Here is a 23621-nt window from a genome sequence, read left to right on the forward strand (position 1 = left end):
TCGATGAAATTAATATTATTTAAATATTAAACTTTTTCAAACAAATTTTATCAATTGTCAATTTCCATTGTCTAAATTTATGTTTCATTGCTCATGCGTTGTTTCCGTATATATTAGCCACTCGTCTTAAGCCTACCCATTTGTTTCAATAACACCCCATATAGCAATCCAGTTACACTTTTATTGCCATTCATAACTCTTAACATACCAATTAACAGACCGGGTTTTATACATCCAACCCATTAAAAGATCAGGCTTTTAATAAAAATTGATTAATGTCACCAGAATACAGATTTTCGTGTAGATTGTTCACACAATGATATTAATATAGTTAACAAATATAATAACTGTCCTTTTCAATGTTCAAAATATTGCATGCAAGTCAACCATTGTATTTTTGTGTGTGTAAAATGTGTATAAATTTATTGATGAGCAACCCGCCTTTTCATTTTATAGACTGCTTATCGAAGCTAGAAAAAAAAATTAATTACACCACTGGATTCAGTACATTGATTTTTTTTGTCAGACATGAATAATTTTTATGATAAAAATATATTTAAAAAGTTATACAATCAAACATATCGAACTTGCAATGATTTGCTCGATAACACCTGATTTACAGACTTTAGCCAACCCGATTAACAGACCAACCGCCGATATAGCCGCATATTCAATATAGATTAACCGATCAATCTCACGGTTAGTCGAGTGAGGACCGTGAATGCGGTGTGATTCAACTTTGTACTTTATTTGGCCTTTTTAACTTTTTTGGATTCGAGCGTCACTGATGAGTCTTTTTTAGACGAAACGCGCGTCTGGTGTATATACAAAATTTAGTCCTGGTATCTATGATAAGTTTATATACATGTATGCTATGGAACAAAGCATTATCATGTGAACAAATATTTGTCCATATGATATTATTCCCACTCGAGCTATCAATTCAATGCAAAAATGACAGTCTCGCTTTACTTAAATCTTTAATTGGTTTTGCATGCCTTATCTATGACTGGCGGAGCACCACTGATTAGTAATCTTTATTAACAGAAACCAGCGTGTCCCTCTATCAAATATATAAATCTGGTATATTTGATATTTCACAAGCACTGGGTCATTATCACTGCTATAATCGGAGTTAGCAGTGGCAAGATATAGACAGTTTTAACATTGTTCTCTCACAGAAAGATGTACATTTGATGCCCATATCTAACTGTAATTTTACAGAGTTAATTTTCTTATTGAAAAACACAACGGGTTATATTACAGGAAGAACATAAAACACCTTGATACGCACTGTCCACTTAAACTTTAGACCGTATACTGTTTAAAGGAGTTCACAGTTTCCACATAACAAATTATTAACCTTTATATCTTGATTAGTTCATTGATTCGAATTTAATTTTTTAGACCAACCAATAAATGGAAACTAGTATTTTCAGAAATTGTCGTTTGTTGACGTGGTTCATAATTGTTTTCGTTTCTCGTTTTTTTATTATAAAGAATAGATCTTTGGTTTTTCCGTTTGAATGGTTTTACATTAACCATTTTTATAGCCCTTTAAAGATTGCTGTTCGGTGTGAGCTAAGGATCCGTGTTAAAAAACGTACTTTGACCTATAATGGTTTACTTTTACAAACTGTGAACTGGATGAAGAATTGACTCATTGACACTCGAACCACACATTCTTATATCTAGTATAGATTTTAACTGTACAATTATTTTTTCATTTAGCCTTTTGAAGTAACTTTTTCAACTTTTCAAATTATCTGTTTCCTTATTTCTACCATTCCTTCGGGTTTTTGTTTATCATCATTTTCAATGTGTTGAAGTTTGAATTGAGGCGGCAAACACATAATGCTAACTAATCGACTTCAATAGGTTAACACATTTTGTAGCAATGCAAATGTGTCTATAAAAGTTGTGTGAAGCTATACATTATTCAAAGTATAAAAATATTAAGATACCTAAATCTACTACGGAATCGTTATTTTCTTCTTGTTGCTCATTTCTTTGATCTATAATGAATAAATTAAGAAATTATTTCTGAACGGAAGAAGCTTCTGGTGAGCTGATCGGAATTGGATTGTGATTTGAAACTATGGTTATGTAAGGAAAGGTCATAAATGGGCTAAGAGCATTGTCATCTTCCAGGTTAGTTAAAAGTTAGTTAATTCAGAAATCTGCAGTTTTGATAAATGATCGACCAAACAAAAGCCAATACTTACATTTGGCAGTAGTGTCCACAGAGGAAAAACTGTTCAAATTATTGTTACGAATATTCATAGTGTAATTCTATAAGTTTTTCTTAAAACTTTTCTGTTTTATTCTAATAATTGTATTTTATTACCTTTTTGTTTCGTTTAACATTTTTTTTTTAAAAGTTATCAAGTATTGGAAAAAGTGTCGAACGCAGAGTAGTTATGAAGCATTATAGGCAATGTTTTTATTTAAAAGATTTGATAAACATTAACATAACAAAACACAATAATTTGTATGGCATTAGTATGTGTACAATCACGTGCCAGTTTAATATAGATAAGATCTATTGATTACGTATCAGTTTCTGCGGTATTTTATCTATGGTATAAAAAAACATAAAATAGTTTCAAAAATGTAATTATTTTGATAATTCGTTTAAGGTAATGTCCTGCATCCCTGTTTTAGGAGGCCACTGAAGTCACCCTGTAAGATTGTAGGAAAACATAACAAACTATAATCTGGACTTGAACTATGTAATTTGATTTGATTCTTGTATGTCATTTAAATTAATTTTAACGTTAATACTTTTAAAAGGGTTTTGGCATCAGAAATAAACTCATTTAGTCTGACCCCGCCGCATTTATGCGCCTGTCTCAAGTCAGGAGCCTCTGTCCTTCGTTAGTCTTGTATGATTTTTAATTTTAGTTTTTTGTTTATAATTCTGAGTTTAGAATGACGTCCATTAACACTGAACTAGTATATATTTGTTTTGGGGCCAGCTGAAGACTTCAATTAAACTAATTGAGATATAATGTCTTCATCACAAAATCCCTTCCGTACTAAATGGCTTTATTTGTTTCCTTGACAAATGGCTTTGAGCGTTCCTGATGGAGTTGAGCATGATGCCATTTTCACTGAAGTAGTGCACATAGGTGGCCTTCTGCTGTATTCTGCTCTTTGGTCGGGCTGTGGTATTTTGGACACATTTCCAATTTCCATTCTGAATTATATTGATTTTCGACGTGCTTTTGTTTTAAGATGAAACAGAGTTTATACAAAATATATAAAATGAAAATGAAAATACGTCTTGCAAAGAACTTTGATATCCCGTAAGGATGTTTTGGTGGTGTTCTGTTATATATTAACCCTCATGTTAGCATACATGTCATTGAATACATTGTACTTGCATTGATATTCCAGTGGATAACAAATGTTTTCAACCTTTCCATAATTTTAAAATTTAGCCTGATGATTAACTTTCTATTATGCCAGACCAACAATGCCACATAAATAGTTTTAAATGGGTCAATGCTTTTTTGAGAGTTGATCGGTCTTTAGTTTTCTATTTTGTTATGTGCTGTGATTTGTCTTTTATCGTGTTTTTTTTAAGTTGCCATTTCTTCTAATTTTTCGAAATGCAGAGCATGTATACAATCTTTAGATAGCGCATTCTGGAGAAATTTGTTAAACTTTGCTAATCATATCTTTTGTTGATTTAAAAATGATGCATCATAATACATTATACACACATCTACGTAAGGTAAAAAAAATGTCTTAACAAAAGATGAATGTGTTAAGTTCCATTGTAAAGAATATGTTTCCCAAACGATAGCAATGAACACACCATATTTGCTTTCGTTTATTGTTTTATACATACATAAGGTCTCTAGTGTGCCTGTTACAATTTGACATGTATGGGGCTTTTATAAGATACATGAAAAACTGCGAAGACCTCGCGTTTTGAATTTGAAATTTTAACTGTCTCGAATGAATACATATTGTTTCATACAATATTTGGTGGTGGAATCTGTTTCTCTAATGATTTATAGACGATATACAGACATAGTTAATCCCTTTTTCGAATGAGGTACACAAAAGATGAGATCTATCTATGTGACGTCATCAGACATGGTCGCCTATTTTCATTGTTTCACAAAAGGTAATTCAGAAGAAAGTTTGAAAGTTGGACGTCTTAATCGAATATTGACAAATGAAGAACTTATAACAAACGAACCACACGTGATTAAATGAAAATAACTAATAACAACTTATCTTGATTAATGTTTTAATCGTTCAAAGCAGTAAGGCTTTTAACTCCAACCTCCTCTGGATGATTCGTATTTAAAACAAAAACTGGAGATTCTTGTGTTTTCATACTTTTCAACATAAATTTGATTTTGCCTTCCAACCTTTTAGCATCGCTTACCAATTTAAAAGCCATGTTGTTTTGATGAATTGGATATTATTTTGATATTGCTGGTGAATGTTCCCGTCCAATACGATATCACAAATTCAGATTTAATTTAATATCATTGATGTGTAACTTTTTCGTTATAAATTAAATGCTCTAAAACATATAAAACATTTGAAACACAAGTGTTAGAGTAGTTGGTTTACCATTTTCCTGGGCTACGTATTGATTTGACATTCATGCAGTTTTGATTTGATTGACATTTATAAGAATTGTATAGACGAAACGCGAGTCTACCTAACCAAATGACAAGCTTGTTATCTAATGAGTTAATTATTCGAAAATTCAAAGAAAAAGACCAACAGACAAATAATTGTACACAAAAAAACATTAAAGTAAACAACAGACTAAAGGCGTGATGCTCATGTTGGTGTAAATCTGTTAAGAAGTCGAATTATGTAGGTCAAATTTGTGAAAAGAGGACGACAAAACAACGGTCAATCAACTCAACACAATTAACAAAGGGATCCTTCCAACTTCGTCATATGGATCTCTTGCTTTAAAAGCATCCTTGTGAGCAGCAACCCACAATGACAGAAGTCATGCCATATCGTATCAATTTGTAAATATATACTCTGTAAGCAGGCGCTGCTAGAATCCTGCTACATAGTATTGGAAAGTCTCACAATTGAGAAGCCGAAATGATATCTTACGTCGTACATTTTTATTTCAACCGATCCTCATTCAACTGATGCGGTTTTATACATTCTTGGCTTTCAAATATTTGGCTTATACTAGCGTGTTGTTTTAAGTTTTTATAGCTCACTGTACGGTATGGGTGTTGCTCATAGTGTGAGATGTAGTTGCTTGCATTAATCTCATATACTGTAAACCAACTAATTTCTGCGACTTTTGCGAGTTAAAAAATATCGCTTATATTAATCGTCGCTAATATGTAAAACATGGATCTTTCCTTATTAAACTACACGAAACAAATTTGAAATTCGCAAAATCGATTTGCCACGATCAGTGCTAGTGATAACCTAAATGAGAAATGAATGAATGGCGAAAAAAAGTCGGTTGCCAGTAGTCTCCTTTGGGGTTCGTTTTGCTTATACTTTAGTTTGCTATGTTGTGTCATGTGTACTATTGTTTGTCTGTTTGTCTTTTTCATTTTTTGCCATGGTGTTGTGAGTTTATTTTCGATTCATGAGTTTAACTGGAATCTTTCGTAAATGTGTCTCATTAGTAATCATCAATGGTTTGCTTAAGTTTATACGATTAACACACTAACGTTCTTCCTATATGTTAACACAATCGATGTGACCGCTTTAAGCCGGGATTTGTTTTAACTTATAAAATCTAGTTTATTGTTTAAAGATTATTTTATCTAAAATGATTTGTTTCATGGAAACGTCTTACGAATATCTAATATCATTTAGGTTAAATATGTTCTGAATGCAATCTGAGTAAAAAAAAAAACGTTAAGTAAAGATGTGTAGAGCATATGCCGCCTTTTTGTTTGTTTCCATCACTTTATGCATTTAATCCGAAATTCTCTTTGTAGTGTAGGGAGTCTTAATCCAAAAACCAAAAACCATTTTATCATATACTGATACGAATGAATATTATAAGATACGTTTGTGATAAGAATGCATCTCTCCATGCTTTTCTCAAATCTATTAAACACATTTTGATAACCACAGTCGAAAAAAACAGACACAAATCAAGCTAAATATAACAACGAAAATCCACACAACCAAACACACACAAACAAATATAAATATATAGATTAGGGACTTCCCTTTTTGAATTTCCCCGGAGTTTAGTATTTTTGTAGACTTTACTTTTTTTCTAAGATGAGTGTAACACTTGCCTTTTTCTTTTTTCTTTTGATGACGACAATATCCCAGTGCTACCGATATACTTATTATGATAGTTACAAATATCGCAACACAAATCCATATAATCTCATTTCCTGAAATAGATCAAAATAATCAATATATGAGGAGTTTTTGTAAAAAAATATGTTTAAATATATATTCTTACATTGATACCAGTGGGTTATCGGATTTATCCAATCGAGATAGTTAAATTATCAATTTTAAAGTCCGAGCCTCGGCGAGGAATTTAAAATTTATAATTTAACTATCGAGACACGAGTTACCATGTCAGGATCTGTTTCTCTAATGATTAAAAAATAAATTTACTTTTTTTGTTAAACGAAAGTCTCCTTCCAGTGCCTTCAACATTTCACGAACTTGTCAACTTCATTAACACCTGTTAGCATATGTTGATTCATACAGTTAGCTAAAAAGGTTATGACCCTTAAAATCATCATATGATCTTTTGAGATCACTGGCAAAAACATGATGATTAAACTTTTTTATACAATGGGTTTGGAAAGAGATAAATTTCCATAGAATTAGAGCAAAAACGTATGTTATTTGCATCATATACACTATATCACTCTGATAAAGGTAAATAATTGATAATGTACTGTATGCATGTGCCTGGCCCAAGTCAGGAGACTGTGATTCAGTGGTTGTCGTTTGTTAATATGTTATATATATTTTTTTCGTTCTTTGTTACAAAAAATAGGTTGTCATTTTTCTCGTTTGAATTGTTTCACATAGCCATTTCTGGGCCTTTCAGAACTAACTATGCTGTATAGGCTTTGCTCATCGTTAAAGGCCGTATATTGACCTACATTTATTAATTTCTATGTCATTTAAAGTCTCTTGTGGAGAGTTTTCTCATTAGCAATCAAACCGCATCTTGTCTTTTATATGGTGGAACCAAATACTAGTATTTGAATAGAAACGCATATATAGCAACCGAATTAATTGACAGAATTTGCTTTCCTTAAAAAAATACTTTTATATTGGTAGTAATTATCAATACAATTGAATGTATGTAATCTGCTTAAAATCAAACTAAATAAGACGGATCAAAAGATATTAAGACATACCCATGCTGACATACAGAATATTCTCGTCAACTTTAGTTGGTGTAACCGTTATAAAAAATACTTTTATATTCTTATTAATTATCAATAAAATTGAATGTATGTAGCCTGTTTAAACTCAAACTAAAAAATACGGATCAAAAGATATTAAGACATACCCATGCTGACATATTGAATATTCTCGTCAACTTTAGTTGGTGTAACCGTTATAAAAAATACTTTTATATTCGAATAAATTATTAATAAAATTGAATATATGTAGTCTGCTTAAAATCAAACTAACAAATGCGGATCAAAAGATATTAAGACATACCTTTGCTGACATAAGGAATATTCTCGTCAACTTTAGTTGGTGTAACCGTTGCGTTTACAGATTCAGGGTCTAAATAATGAACAAATAAAGACTTTATACCATTGCAGAATATACATGACAACATTTAGATAGTATTAACTTACAGTGTAGGTGTTTTATTTAAAATATAGCAAATATAAAACGATAGAAGAGTTTCCAGCAATTAATTTCGAACATAGGTTATGTAAAACCCATGCTTTGAAATTAAAATTTTAAAAAATCCAGATCATTTTATGAATTTGTACATTCCTGGAAATTCTTCTGAGTTTTATGAACCTTCTGAAAATATTGCTACAAATTTTGTTACGGTTGTATATGAATATATATATGCATTGGATGTGTCATGTCGTACATAAAATCTAGAGATATATGTTAAAAATTCTCATAAAAATTTACAATAAATGTAGACCAATATCAAGATTCAATCCAGGAATAAAATGGTCTTCCAACCACAGATTACATGTAGCAAGCACACAGTGTTTTGATTATTTTTGTTATTTTATCGTTTTCTGTCGAATAATAAAATAATGATGTAGAGGTAAACGAAATCGACTTGAAGGTATGTATATCAAGTTTTTAATGAATAAACTGACTGAAAGAATAAATGGCTGATTTATAGTTTTTGATTTGCTTCACGCCTAGGCCCTGCATTTCACGACTAGCACAAACTAACGATTCCTTTAATTGCATAGATTCTGGGATTAACTGCTGTGAATTTAAATTGACACTGGAAAAAGAGGTTGGATGGATAGGGGTAAATGTATTCGTCAACCACAGACAAACGGTAACTTACTTTGGTTAAGGAACAGGCGTTAGCCTGCCTATGTCCTGGTTAGGCTTACATGTGTGTTAAACATACGATTATTTTTTCTTTAACTTTAGGTCATTTGTTTACAATACCTCGAAACTTTTTTTCACTATGTATATCTATAAATGTCCTTATTCGTTTAAAATACATCATCATAGCAGCATCATTATCATAATTTTTGACATAAAGACAGAAAACAATCAAGCAGGATTACACATTTGTACAGATTTAAGTATGATATAAAAGATATAAGTATTATTATATTATTAACTGACAACTCTAAATAGCAAGATATAAACAAACTATAACTATAATTTTCGTACCAGTTATAAAATATTAAAATCCCCAAGGACAGATTGTAATGGCAACCATTTTTTTTTATCTATATATTCTTTTTGTGTAGGCGATAAGAAATTTACTGTATGTTGTTATATTGTTATACTGTATTTTAAATATGCATTACTACCTTTCACAGAAGGTTTTTCTCCTGATTTTTTACAGCTATAAATATAAAATTTTAAAGTCAACATTAAATGTTGTACTACATTATATGGGTCGAAAATGTCCCAATACCAAAAATAACATTTTTGTTTCTATAATATTCAAGGCTAATAGAAAGCTTAATCTACATTTTAATAACAAATCTTGAAATGCTATCCAAATATTTTAACTGTATATACATTCCCCAAAACATATGCAATAAGCTTTCTTTGGTTTCAGTGCAAAAAGTGCACATTTCTGTTTCTATTAAGCCACATTTATAAAGAACAGAGTGTGTGTATACAATTCTATGTAATAACTTAAATTGAAAATTCTGAAGTTTAGTGATTTTTGTTGCTCGAAATGCCATCGAGTAGATTTCCCCCCAATCATTAATCTTAACACATTAATCATCAGACCATTTGTGTTGTGATCTTAAAGGATTTTGTTTAATATTTTCTAGAAATAAATGATAAAAAATATTTACATGTTTCTTTTTAATTTATCAATTTTGAGTTTTTCTACAATATCAATTTCAATAATAGGTAATCTACCGTGATCTGAAATTGTTTTATCTTCCAGATATCTGGGATTGCACTAACAAGACCATAATAGTCAACAAAATTGGTATTAACTGCATACTGAGTTTTAAGCCCATCCCGCATAATCAGCTATATAAGAACCCGTAAAACAATTCAAACTAGGAAACTAACGGCATATTTAATGTATAAAAAACGAAAACAATCTGTAATACAGAACTAAACGATAACCACTAAATTACAGACTACTGACTTATGATAGGCGTTCTTTCGCAAGGGTATCACCAGCCCAGTAGTCAGCACTTCGGTGTTGATATTAATATCAATTATATTGTAATTGTTATAAATTAATAGTGGTCAAAATTATGAATTATTTAAAATACTTAGGATTTTCTTATCTATTGGGCAAATATTAACATGGCCGTTATTGGCACACTCTTTTGGAATTACGGTTCCTCATTGCTCTGCAATTTTATACTTGATTGTCTTTTCTAACTATTTTGAATTGAACATCACTTATAAGTCTTATGTAGACAAAACGCATGTTTGATGTATCAAATTATAAGCCAGGTACCTTTGATAACTATATATTAGGTCAGGCACATACATACAGAATGTGGCAGGTTTAATGATGTTAAGTCGTTCCCAACCCTTCCTAGTACCATGTGTCAGGCGTGTAAAAATACAACATAACATCGAAACATAAAATTTAGTTAAAAAAGGGTAAACTCATCATATGGATTCAAATAGAAATACATTCTAAAAAAAATATAGAGAACACGTGGTAGGGTACTTGCACATCTCATTATCAAATATACACAAACAGTAAAGATCTTAGAGTACTCGCAGTTTCTTACAACTCATTTAAAGCCAATAACAAGTACTAATAAATCATGCACACAAGACTGAAATCTCGATCAGTACACGTCGTACATCCAATGGATTTAATGACTTTTGTTAAGACGTCATAAACAGTCGGAAAAAACACGACCTTGTGCAATGCCAAAATTCAGAATTCGAAAGATAGATTATTCATTACAGTGCATATGTTTATAACAATACATAATTTACTTTTAATTTACTGAAGACAAAACATGTATTCAAACCAACAAAAAAAAAATCCGGGCACGGTAACAAAATCTCCGTAAAAATGAGGATGTACTTTCCCATTTGAGATAAAGTTATAAGCAAACTTCTAAAGCAAGTCTGTATATCTATGGACGAATTAAGTAAAGGTTTTTACTGATATTTGGCAACAAAATCTTGAACCAGTAAATAAACTCATCATAGAAATATTGAAATATTTAAATCTAGAGAGGACAGTTAATAGCCTTAACTTTTGATTTCTTTAAAGTTCGTTTGTGTTAATTTCGAAGATAACTTAAAAAAATGATTGTTTATTTCACAAAAACATATATTATCAAGATAACAAGATAAAAGTGTTGTTGGTTGTTGAATTTAGCAATTAAATGCAATTTAGACGGGTTTTAACTGATTTTGGTAATAAACCTTGATTCATAACAGTACAAAAACAAATATGGTATTTGAAGGCGCAATAAGTTCCTATAATAAAATTGAGAATGGAAATGGGGAATGTGCCAAAGAGACAACAACCGGACCATAGAAAAAAACAACAGCAGAAGTTCACCAACAGGTCTTTAATGTAGCGAGAAATTCCCGCACCCAGAGGCGTCCTTCAGCTGGCACCTTAACAAATATATACAAGTGCAGTGAAAATGAACGCCATACTAATTTCCAAATTGTACAAAAGAAACTAAAATTAAAATAATACAAGACTAACTAAGGCCAGAGGCTCCTGACTTGGGACAGGCGCAAAATTGCGGCCGGGTTAAACATGTTTGTGAGATCTCAACCCTCCCCCTATACCTCTAGCCAATGTAGAAAAGTAAACGCATAACAATTCGCACATCAAAATTCAGTTCAAGAGAAGTCCGAGTCTGATGTCAGAAGATGTAACCAAAGATAATAAACAAAATGACAATTATACATTAATAACAACAGACTACTAGCAGTTAACTGACATGCCAGCTCCAGACTTCAATTAAACTGACTGAAAGATTATGATTTCATCATATGAACATCATGCACATTCCTATAACAATACCAACAATCTCCCAATAAACTTTCTCAGTCTGTTGCCGAAACGTACATAAATATCATCCAGGAGAAAATCAACAGTTTCAATTACTCAATCACACCTCCAGTAAGTATATCTAGTAGATTTACTAAACGACCATTTAATGAAATAGGAAAACTTTTGTTTGATAAGATTGTGCAAAAGTGTAGCTCAAAGAGATGAAAAGTCAATTTTGTCAACAGAATCTAAAGGACCACCAAAGGCTTGTAATGTATCTTAAACATCCAAACATTTATTTTCACTCCAAAAGTAATTAATTCATATATTTTATTACAAAAGTGAATGATGAGGTCTTTTATAGTGGGAACTAGTAAAAGGCATTGAACAATTAGTTATAGAACAAGAACACTTTATAGAGACCGACATGAAACGATATGTTAATTTTTGTGTCTGTAGATTAGGTAAAGAATACACTGAAGGGTCGTCAAATAAGCAAAAGGGGCCTTAAACCTCGATTTAGTTACTCAATGTATGTTTATTTTAAAAAAAACAAGAAAACTGAATGATGAACTTGTAATCATCACTTCGTAAATATTACGGACGCCATCACGAGTTGGTTGACCGTTATGGAATATACGTTATACCAATGATATCGAATATGTTAGTGTGTCGTAACTACAATCCCCTTCCCTTTTTACGAATGTGACCTACCGAATTAGACTATTTACCGGCTTTATAACAACATGAGCAACACGACGCGTGCCCCATTTGGAACAGAATCTGCTAGCACCTGAAATCAACCCTAGTTTTCGGTGAAGTCCGTGTTGTTTTTGTACCCCTATTAATGACATTTTGTTCACGCATCATTGTCAATATAACGGAAATTAATGCGGCTGCCCTACAATTGAGAGGTTTGTTGCTATAAAACCTGGTTCCATCCACCATTTTTTACATTTGAGAATGCCTGTACCAAGTCAGAAATATGACAGTTGTCCATTCGTTTGATGTGTTTTATCATTTGATTTTGCCAATTGATTAGGGACTTTACGTTTTGAATTTTCCATGGAGCACATTATTGTTGTTATATTCTAATTTTTACTATATGCCTCTTTTAGAGGCGCATGGAATTGAATGTAGATGAATTTAAAATGTTATTTCTTAAAAGGTCTGTGTAGTATTTACGCCATACCAACACCATAACCAAAACGAAAAAAGAGTATTCTCTGTGCCCTACCGACACTGTTTCCAATTCATTGTAGACGAAGGACGATATTTTGGTCCTTTCTTTTGTCTAGGACAATTTTGTCTGATGTTACTGATGTATAATAAAATAATAACTTCTGCTGTTGTTTTTCTGTATGTGTACTAAATTTCATGTATGTACTGATAATGAAAATAATACTGTTTTTGTGGTCGAATGAGTTTACCGTCATCAGGTAATCTCAAACCCAAACATTTGAAACCAAGGTATGATTTAACAATATAAATATATAAAACGAACGGAGTCAAATGATTGAAAGGAACCTAACTGTATAGCAAAATGCAGCTACATATCAGGTTAATTATATCAATTTGTTAATCTTTAAGCTTGTGATGAAAATACATTAATGCTCTTCAACTTCGTACCTTATTTGGCCTTTTAAACATTTTTAGATTTGAGCGTCACTGATGAGTCTTTTGTAGACGACACGCGCGTCTGGCGTATATATAAAAAAAATTAAATCCTGGTATCTATGATGAGTTTATTTAGATCTCAAACATTCATTGCGAAGATCTATTTTGCTTATTTATCGTTTCCTAAAATGGCATGTTACTAATTTTGATTCATTATTACTATTCCATCTGATAACAGTTTTTGTTAAAACAAGTCAAAAGCAGTGTAATAGATTTAATCTCTCGGTAGTTCCTTGCAGACGGTAATGGTTATTAAAACTAAGCCGAACTGCACATTTTCTATGTAAAATATTTTGTTGAAAATGGGTTGATAAATTCTTTTTATCTGAACAGACCAATTGCAAATTTATCCACTATTATCTGTAATAATGTTTTGTTGTATTACCCGTTCTAAGATTTCTTTTAGTAGTCGAAATAACATCTCTGTCAAAAACTTTATTTCCAGGTTTGTTTATACGTCTGTCTTGGCGCATCACCTGGAAATCTAAAACATATGTATAATAAAATACTGAGACCAACTTAACAAAATCCCTTTTAACATTTGTAAACGTGTCACATTTAATTACAAATTGAATATATATGAATACATATAAATGAGTATGATACCTGTTTTGTCAAATGTTCAAAAAAGAAATCTCACACACAAAGTTTTGTATGACAAAATATTAAGGATCGTCAAATCTAAAATTCAAAATATCAAAAAGTTCATTTACCCTTATTATAATCATAGTGATTGTAAAAAAATGAATATAATGTTGAGTCCTTCAAAACTTAAGTTATTTACTTTCTTAAAACCAATTTATATGAAAAAAAATGAAAATTGAACAGCACAAACCTTTTCCTTTTAATAAAAGGTTTGCTGTTATTGAGAATATCATTGATGTTGCTTTATCTTCAAACTGTATATCACATGAATAAGTAGTTGTATTTGCTGGATCAAACGAAAATGTAGCGTTAAACACATTTCCGGCTGATGAACAGGAACATATATCTTGGTGGCACTCTCTGTCCTTATATGTGCACTTCCCTTTATCAGGATCAAAGGCTATGCTTACATATGAACGTTTGTTTATTAGAAACTCTGCGTTTTTTCCTCGTGACTCTCTACAGGTTGAACATTGCAAGGAAACCCTTTTCGTATGATTAATTGTGTAAATTTCTCCTTTCATAAAAACATTTGTGTCATAAAATATTTCTACAAAATAAGTAGAGAATGATTTACAGTTACATATTGATAGTAGTATTTTCATTTTAGTAATCGGAACATTAAGAATTTTGCAACATATTTATAACAAAAGAGAGACAGAAAACACCAGAGGGATATATAAACCAATATGTGGATAACAAAAACTGGCATAGCCATGGTGAAATAAGTAAAAGACAAACAACAATATACAGAACACAAAATATAGAACTAAATAATGAGCAACCGGTGTGATAGATGCTTTGGAAGGGAAATAGAGCAAGTTTCAGATATTCCGACGTACTTTTCATATAAATACAAACGCAAAAAAAAAAAATAATCGAATGCGTTGCTGTCCCATTCATGGAAGGAGAACGGTCATAATTTCATTAGCTAACACGTCAGTATCACATTTTTCTGTGTTCAATGAGTTACTAAATCACGCCAAAAATTAAGTATATAGCATAAAGCTTTTAAGTTTCATGCGAGATGCATAATGATCAGACATTGTTGTTTTTAAAATAGTTTTATTTATCTAGGTCGAACGACAATCATTTAATTTTGTGTGCAATACAATTTGTGACTTATGGCCGGATCGAAGATATTTGAAATAGGGTGTAGTTCCCGATAATTGAATTTATACAGACGAGTGGAGCAACGCGAAACAAATTTGGACGATTATACGCTAAAAACTTGTATAGATATTGTGGAAAACATGAGATTTTCAAAATTATTAAGCGATTGAATGGGAGTATTACGCTGTATCCTCGAATGCACGTTTAGGTATAAATGGACAAGTTCCTCGTCGCGTACATTGTATAGGTAAAGACGAAAAACTACTATTTGATAAATATATCATTATCATGAATGTCTGCCCACATCAAATTATTTTCAATTAAATTATAGAAAAAAAAAAAAAAAAAAAAAAAAATAGTCGAGTACACCTTTTACTTTCGGGTGTGTTGGAATCTGCTTTAAACGTTAAAAATTGTAAAAACCAAAAAAAGGAAACCTTCTCGCTTCGGAATTCATTATCTTAATTTTTTCATGCTTAATTTCTTCTTGGTAGTTTTCAAAATTCATAATTAAAGAAGAACTAAGATATGGGTCAAGTAAAATGAGAAGAAATGATGGTTGTATTTGATTACAAGTTGTTAACTTTCTTATTCCATTATAATAAATGTGTCAATAAAATCATTCAAAGTTTAATGAAAAATATTTAAAGATTAAAACATTAATTGGGGTTGATTCTTCCTTAAAGTATATTCCAGGAAACAATGCCTGTTCTAAGAGCAAAATATACATGCAGTGTATCTCCCCTCCGTCATGCTTCAATGCAATAGGACGAAATACGTTGAGTTAGGTCGGTTGTGTCGAGTAAAGTCATTTTATTGAAAATCTCTTATGTCACCTTCTGATCATTATTACGTTGTTTTAGTTATAAGAGTCACAATGATTTGTAGAGTATTGAGATATATTTGCTACACTTCAAGATGCAGAGTTATTAGTTTCAGTCGATTTACACGCCGTCTTGGAATAATTACTTATCACATATTGATTATGATTGGGTGCCTTATAAAATCAACGGTACCAATTGTGTTGCACCAGATGCGCATTTCGACAATACATGTCTCTTCAGTGATGCTCGTGGCCAAAATATTTGAAATCCAAAGCTTATAATGCGACTGAGATACATCAACAGCTTTTTGTCTAAATCGGATAAAGAATAACAGAATGTTCTCGCTCAAAATAAAATATCAAATGCCGGAAAACTCATAATGTGTGTTTCAGTTTCGATCAAACTAAAACTCAATATTAGGGCATCAATTATTAATAATGGTTTGCTTGCTTTATTAATCTGCAATATGCACGATTTGGTTTGCAAAACAATGTTTCTATAAAATGTATTTTCTATATTCTATAACTTCTGCCAATCTAGGCATTCCTCCAGAGAGGCATATTCTTGCCTATTTGTAATTGTTTTATTTTTTAATAAGCAGAGTGAACAAATTTATAAAAGAATGTGTGTATAACGCACACCCTTAACGTGAATCCATTTTATATAAACTAATATCTAAAAATACCACAATTCCAATACCTTAACAACAACCACATTCGCACATATTATCTTAAATGAGGATAGAGCGAATCAGTCCACTGCTTTGAAAAAAATCTCAAACTTGTACAACATTTGTTTTCCTTAATTAGTTTCCGTGTTAAAAATACTGTACTTTAACCCATTATGACTTAGTTTTACAAATTGTGACTTAGATTAAGAATTGTCTCATTGGCACTTATACCACATCTTCTTATATCTTTTTACACGATACTCCGACAAGATGTCACATTAAAAACCGATATTAGAACATGACTTACCATTCGACATCGATTTGAGACCGGTTTAGAGACCGGAAGTTGCAATAACATACTAGATTTAGATTTTATATAAAAAGAGATGTGATTTCGTCATGGTCTCTGATGTAATGAAATACTAGTACTTCTCTGTGCTGCTTATATATCTGTTTACCTAATTTTCTTTTTGTCGTGATTTTTTTATCACACTATATTCGTTACTAATTTAATTAATGTGAAGGTGCTTATTTTTGTTTTAAACACGTGTTCTTCATCTTATAGCGGTTTCAATAATATATGTCTGTTCTGTAAATTCACCAATTATATCATTTTTCTGATTGGGACATATTTTTTATATGCAAGACTCGTATATTTAGTGATTCATGCCCAACAACAATCATTAACTCTGACACATTGTCATTATTTACACACCGGTCCCTTTTTTTAAAATCGTATGATTATTTTCTTTGTTTTTTTTGTTTAATCAAACAATTTTATACTTTTCGTCACTTGTGTAAACGGAATGACAAAAAATAGATGTTTTCCTCTTAGAATTTGGAAGCGAAAGCCAAAGAATTAAAACGTATTGAAATATAAGAAAAATGAACACCAAATGATAAAGTTTGTTCGATCTTACATAGATATGATGTTGTAGAATCTGCAAACTTACTTTTAATAAAACCTTCAAATTACTTATTTGATTATAAAGTTTTGTTTACCTTTTGATTTTGACACATGGCTCTGTGATTTGGTGTTTCCCTGCACACATGACCATGTACCATCGACATTCTTTGACCTGAATTCGTGTATTGTAAATCTGACTTCTTTCTTTTGATATTCCACACTAACTGTGTGACTATTTTCTCGTTGCGAGGACCTAATGCTTTCATTATTAAATTGCTGAAAGTTACATTTAGCAATTTCTTTTCCGCGGTTATTAACTAAAGTCACTGGTGTTACAAAATTACTGGTTTTACAGGAAAATGTAAGATCATTTCCATTAATTTCCCACAACATGCAATCATTCTCCATGCTTAATTCTATAAAACAACAATATTAATGATAATCTTCCTTCTCCTCCTCCTCCTGGCTTAACACTTACTCGGATACAGAAAAAATATTTTATGCTAATTTTCTTTTAAGGGCCATTATATGTAAAATTCGTGATTATCGATTTTACTGAAATTCTCGTATTTGGTTCACAACATAATATTTAGACGATAAACAAGTCAGTACCTATAATTTATACGTCAAACCATCATGTATTATTTGTGAAATTGATACGGAATATTTATCACCATTTTTTCGGTATCTACCGAATGATTTTTTTTAGAAAAAAGAAGGAAACGTTCTTTAACATACCCCCTGGTTAATCAATTTTCTGCTCAGACACTGGTTACGTTTTACAGTGTAAGTAGCAGCTGCATTACTTGAATAATTATGCAGATGAAGTTGGTATATTGATCCAAATTAAAATCGACTTGTTTGTCATATATTCTGGTACTGAGATATTGCCGTACTCATGTTATTTCCTACCAAGTTATCTAACACATATCGGAATGTTCCTACTGGTTGCCTAAACGTTTGTGTTGTGTTCTTGTACGCTTCAGCAGTGTGATTATCGGGATTAGTTATGACAATACATGTTTGATTTCTTTGCCAGATATATTTTATTTATATCAATTAGGGAGCGATTGACAGTTTCCACACAATTGGAGAGAAGAACATCTAGTATATAGGTGTAATACCACCAAATCATGGTACGTCACATCCAGTTGTATACGAAAGTAGGTCTAAAAAAATATTCCCTGAAATTTGACAGTTGTAGAAAATGAACCCTGCATTTCAATGCACTTAAATTTTTCTGAGTCATAAACATGTATGTTGGGTGTCTGAAAGCATCATTCCTTTTTGATTTGATGGTCTTATAAAATATTTTGGAAAGTTAAGGTTACATAGTTACCAAAGCAGGTAACCAGTAAATAACAGTGTAAAAATTGGTTTGTTTACTTCCGGTGATATTTACTCTCTTATATGCAATGACATGTAGTGTGAAATTTTCACTGTAGCACTGGAAAGGATTAAACTTTATACATGCAAAGTATTTCTTTGGTTGAAATAAAGGTAAATACTGTACAATTTTTTTTAAAAGTGCCAATTTAACAAAGACTAATAGGGGAAAATCAATGGTGGTATTACATCTATAGCTTAACGTGAAATAATAGGATAATGCATTCCACTTGTCATCCTCCTAGGGAAGGTGAAGTATGAAGCTTGCCTTATATGGATAAATGAACAAGTTTAAAAGAAGCGGAGCACAGTTGGTTCCCATAGGAATGTTGATTGTTCTTTGATAAATTGTTTTAACAGTTTTAAAGGAATCCCTTCCTAAAACAAAATGCTTGTATCCACATTTAAAATTTGATAAATGCAATCGCTCGCTTCCATTATTTTATAAAAGGAGGATGGGAAATGAAAATTAAACTATTAACAATATAATCTGTAGACGAAAGTACATGTTGCATAATAAACACAACTTGATTAAAGAGCTAATAGTTCTAATGCATTTTGAATTAAAATAACATATTTGAAAAATATTTATTGTAGAACCCGTTTAGGCGAGAGAAATTGAGGGGACGCATTTGTAAGTAAAATATGTTTATTATAGTGACATGGGTGTTATTGTATTACAATGAATGTATTTGAGAGCAATAAACAAACCCGCCCATTGAACCTTTATATGCCGCTTTAATGAAATTAACACGAACAAATGATCCATAAATAAGTACAGTTACCTGTAATTGTTATTGGCGGGGCTTAATCTTAGCTTTGTTAAAGATTTGCATAAATATTTGGCAGATTGTCGAGAAAAACATAAAATGAATTTTGAAGTTCAAGTTACTGTTCATACTAAGGAATATTTAAAATAAATGTAATCCCGAGATATTTTGTTAAAGATCCGTGCTCAGTTCTTGTAGTAACTACTATCAGAAAATGAACTTCATCTTCGAGCTCTTGTTGTAACATAATCGAAACTGTCTCTGGTGTATCTGTTCACCAACGTTATGGCATGTTTCCACGCGCATTGGTAAAATGCTACATCTGCCAAATGTGATTGTGCTATGTGATTTTCAGGAAACACTTTAGCAAAATGGAGACGATTTAATTATACTGACACTTTCAGTACCGTTGTAGATGGAGATTTTTTTTCGTAAATCTGTACACTCTAACTATCGTATTATTGGTCTTTCTAATACAAAGGGTCGTAGTATATCTCCTTTCAACATTCAATCGTGTCAGAAAACAGATTGATCATAAACTGATGCAGTCTGTACATCAAAATTATATCAATATCGAGGATATTGTCTGTAGCACAACAATGAGTGTTGTCTTACAGCTAAATATAATATAAGCAGATCTAGTTTTGTTTGAGTGAAATTGCATAAAGTTCAATAATACGTAGCTGATGCATCTACTCTGATTTTTATTTGTGCGTTTCAATTTCGGTTAGTTTCCATATATTATTATAATCATTGCACATTTTAACTCAAGAAAAAACTGCAAAGTCACGTGTAGAACATATGTATGAGAAAAAAAAACCGGTTGAGATATCATTCGTATTAATCTGTATACACATAATGTGTATGTGTGTGTAATCAAGTAAGATAACATACCTTGCACAGAAAACACAGTCAACCATATTAATAGTGTTCGCAATCTCATCGTTTATTTGAGCTGTTTAATACCTGTTGTAATATAGTATGAATCATTTAAAGTACAGCAGTCAACATTATGTTATTATCTTAATCAAACAACTTTGTCAACAAAGGAAAACATTGCATGAAGACACTCTATAGACAAACGAAATAGCAAAAAAGAAAATCATGAATACATAGCTTAATAAAACAATGGTGGGAATAACTACCTATATTTTATAAAAGTTTATAAAAGAACATGATACGTTTTTCAAACCAAAAGTAATGAATTAAACATATTACGGAGTTACTTCAGCTCTATCACTTCTAGATACAACAACATCCTTACAAGCAACATCCCCTATCAACAAGACGATAGGCAATAACAACCTGATAACATCGTTTTGTTGTTTAACTTTTCAAATAAATTGGTTTGGACGGTCTTTACTAAGTCAAAACTGTAAACGGAATCAAAAGGACCATCAAAAGCAAGTGTCGTAACTGAAACATCCAAAGAATATTTTTGATTTTTCTTTAACATTATTGAATACAACAGTAAATGATAAGGCCGGATCCGTTACTTGAAGTTAATGAACAATTTAAAAACATCGAAAAATAAGTTGTAGAGATGTTACTTTAGGCTATGACCGATATTATCATTGATATGGTCATATTTATTTACTTTATTTGACCTTTTTAACTTTTTTGGATTCGAGCGTCACTGATGAATCTTTTGTAGACGAAACACGCGTCTGGCATAAATACAAAATGTTATCCTGGTATCTATGATGAGTTTACCTTATAATTTTGTTTGTGTAGTGTATGTGACAAATAGATAGTAAGTGCCTCCAACTGTACAGAAGAGGCCATAAATTGAGATGTGGTAATGAGTGATAAAGGCAACAGCAGTACATGTATATCGGTGTTCAAAAGTCAAGAATCGAATGAGAAAAAAAAATCCGGTTTACACACCACAACCGAAGAAAACACACCATTCATTACAATATAACTCTCTGTGGAGCGCCACACCTGAGTGTAGTATTTACGTCATACATTCATCGCATTGTGGACTGACGTTTCAGCTGGTACTAACACCAACTTCTTAAAAGGATGGGTAAATGTTAAACTTGCGACGTTGAAGATTATACCATTTAAATGCTTAACATCAATACAGTGTTAAAATAGACTATGGCCAATTGTTTTTATCGATTACTTTTTTAAAAGTTTAAATGGTCCAAATTAACAATGACACTTAAAAAAGGAACAATAAAAAAATCTGTATAGTCTGATTGCCATGGAAACAATGTAACATCATATATTAATTTTAGTGTAGTTAGGTGAAATGGCTAACAGTGTATTTTATGAAAAAAAATGAGATAAAGCATAACTTTGTGTTTTTTTTTTCATGCGTATCAGAGAAAATATCAACCATTTAAACTGCTAACTGATAAATTCCAGGACAAACAATGTTTTTTGGTACATAAGGTTATCCTGATTTAACACAAGAATCGGTTTGAAGTTTATCATTTTTTAATATCTAGTTTTAATGCTATGCTCAATCTAATCTGGATGTAATTTAAAAAAGAAGAAGAGGTATTTCCCTTTTTGAAAATCTTCGTTTTAGTTATGAAATAAAAAAAAAACAGTAGCAAGAATATGTGGATATAAAACAGTAGCAGCAATAACATTCCAGCAGACAATTTGATTATACTATTTCTAGATCAGTATTCCTTGTTTGACAGTTTTACAACAATTATCATTGAAATATTCCCCAGAATGAGTCATAATGAATTATGAATGTTGCTTGTCCATTTTTAAAACAATTTCCTGACATAATTTTGGTATATTATTATATATACAGATCTAACATTGTTGGGTTGATGTTTAGACGAGTTGTATATACATTATGTACACAGCCATGTATCACCATCATTGATGGCGATCCGATGGATACATCTGTTGTAGGGTTGCCACTGACTCAGACGTACTTATGAATATAATTATTTTCTGTGACTGTATCTTACATTAATTTGTAGGATCCTTTACTATAGATAATTTAGCTGATCTGTAACAATAACATCTTCATGCCTTATATATCATGTACTGTAGTACGCCGCTAGATTAAAACTGACGTGGAAAGGTAACACATGCCCACCGAAAGCTCTTTTATTGAGAGCCCAGGTGGTCGTGTGGTCTAGCTCAACGTCTATGTTGTACTGAACTGCCTTTAAAATAAGAAAATTTTGCAGCTCAATGTCTATGACCTTTTGCATTTAGCTGCTTTGAAAATAAGAAAATTTTGCAGATCAATGTACATGTTGCACTTGGATTTAGCTACCTTAAAAATACATAATTGGTAGTTGAAGTTAGCAACGTCCATTGGCCAATATTACGGGATAAAAAGGACGATGCTTTGTTTTAAATTATTCTTTATCTTTCCTGTATCTTTTTTCGTCTTTTTCGTTAAGACCATCAGGTTCTAAAGTGTGAAGTTGGTGGATTCAAAAGTTTTCTCTTCTCCTTGTCCCATTCGGTGTTGACTTCTATAATTTGGAAAGTGACATTATCAAAAAGTAAAATCACAAAAATACTGAACTTAGAGGAAGATCAATTGGGAAAGTCCATAATCACATGGCAAAATCAAATAACAAAACGCATAAAAAACGAATGGACAAAAACTGTCATATTCCTGACTTGGTACAGGCATTTTCAAATGTAGAAAATGGTGGATTAAACCTTGTTCTATAGCGCTAACCCTCTCACTTTAATGACAGTCGCAAAAGGATGTTTCGTTGAACGAAGATGTCTTGTGAGAGGACAGTTTTTGTTGGTTTTGTACGATGAACAATGGTTATTGAGCCGAATATTAAATTTGTCCATTGTTTCTCCCACATACTGAATGCCACAAGTGTCACATGTTAATATATAAATTGAGTTCTCCGTTTTACAGTTGGAATTAGAGTAGATGGTATAATTTTGTTTAGTAACGGAACTGATGAAAGAACTGCTTGTATTGGCAGCTTTACAACACAAACAATTCCTTCGACCACATTGTTTGTAGCAACCGGGCGATGGATTAGGC

At 31.5% G+C, this 23621-nt stretch overlaps 1 protein-coding gene across 1 annotated transcript; it reads right to left on the reverse strand.

Moving 5' to 3' along the window:
• Positions 1 to 13650: 13650 nt before the first annotated feature.
• On the reverse strand, positions 13651 to 20591 carry LOC139482775 (uncharacterized). Its single transcript, XM_071266838.1, has 4 exons — positions 20519 to 20591; positions 17564 to 17884; positions 14145 to 14504; positions 13651 to 13793 (listed from the first exon to the last, which is right to left on the reverse strand). The coding sequence occupies exons 1-4, from the start codon at positions 20565 to 20567 to the stop codon at positions 13666 to 13668; spliced, it is 858 nt and encodes a 285-aa protein (XP_071122939.1). The 5' UTR covers positions 20568 to 20591; the 3' UTR covers positions 13651 to 13665.
• Between the last annotated feature and the right edge of the window lie 3030 nt (positions 20592 to 23621).

The sequence above is a fragment of the Mytilus edulis genome, chromosome 7 (assembly GCF_963676685.1).
Source record: "Mytilus edulis chromosome 7, xbMytEdul2.2, whole genome shotgun sequence".
In the NCBI taxonomy this organism is placed as follows: Eukaryota; Metazoa; Mollusca; class Bivalvia; order Mytilida; family Mytilidae; genus Mytilus; species Mytilus edulis.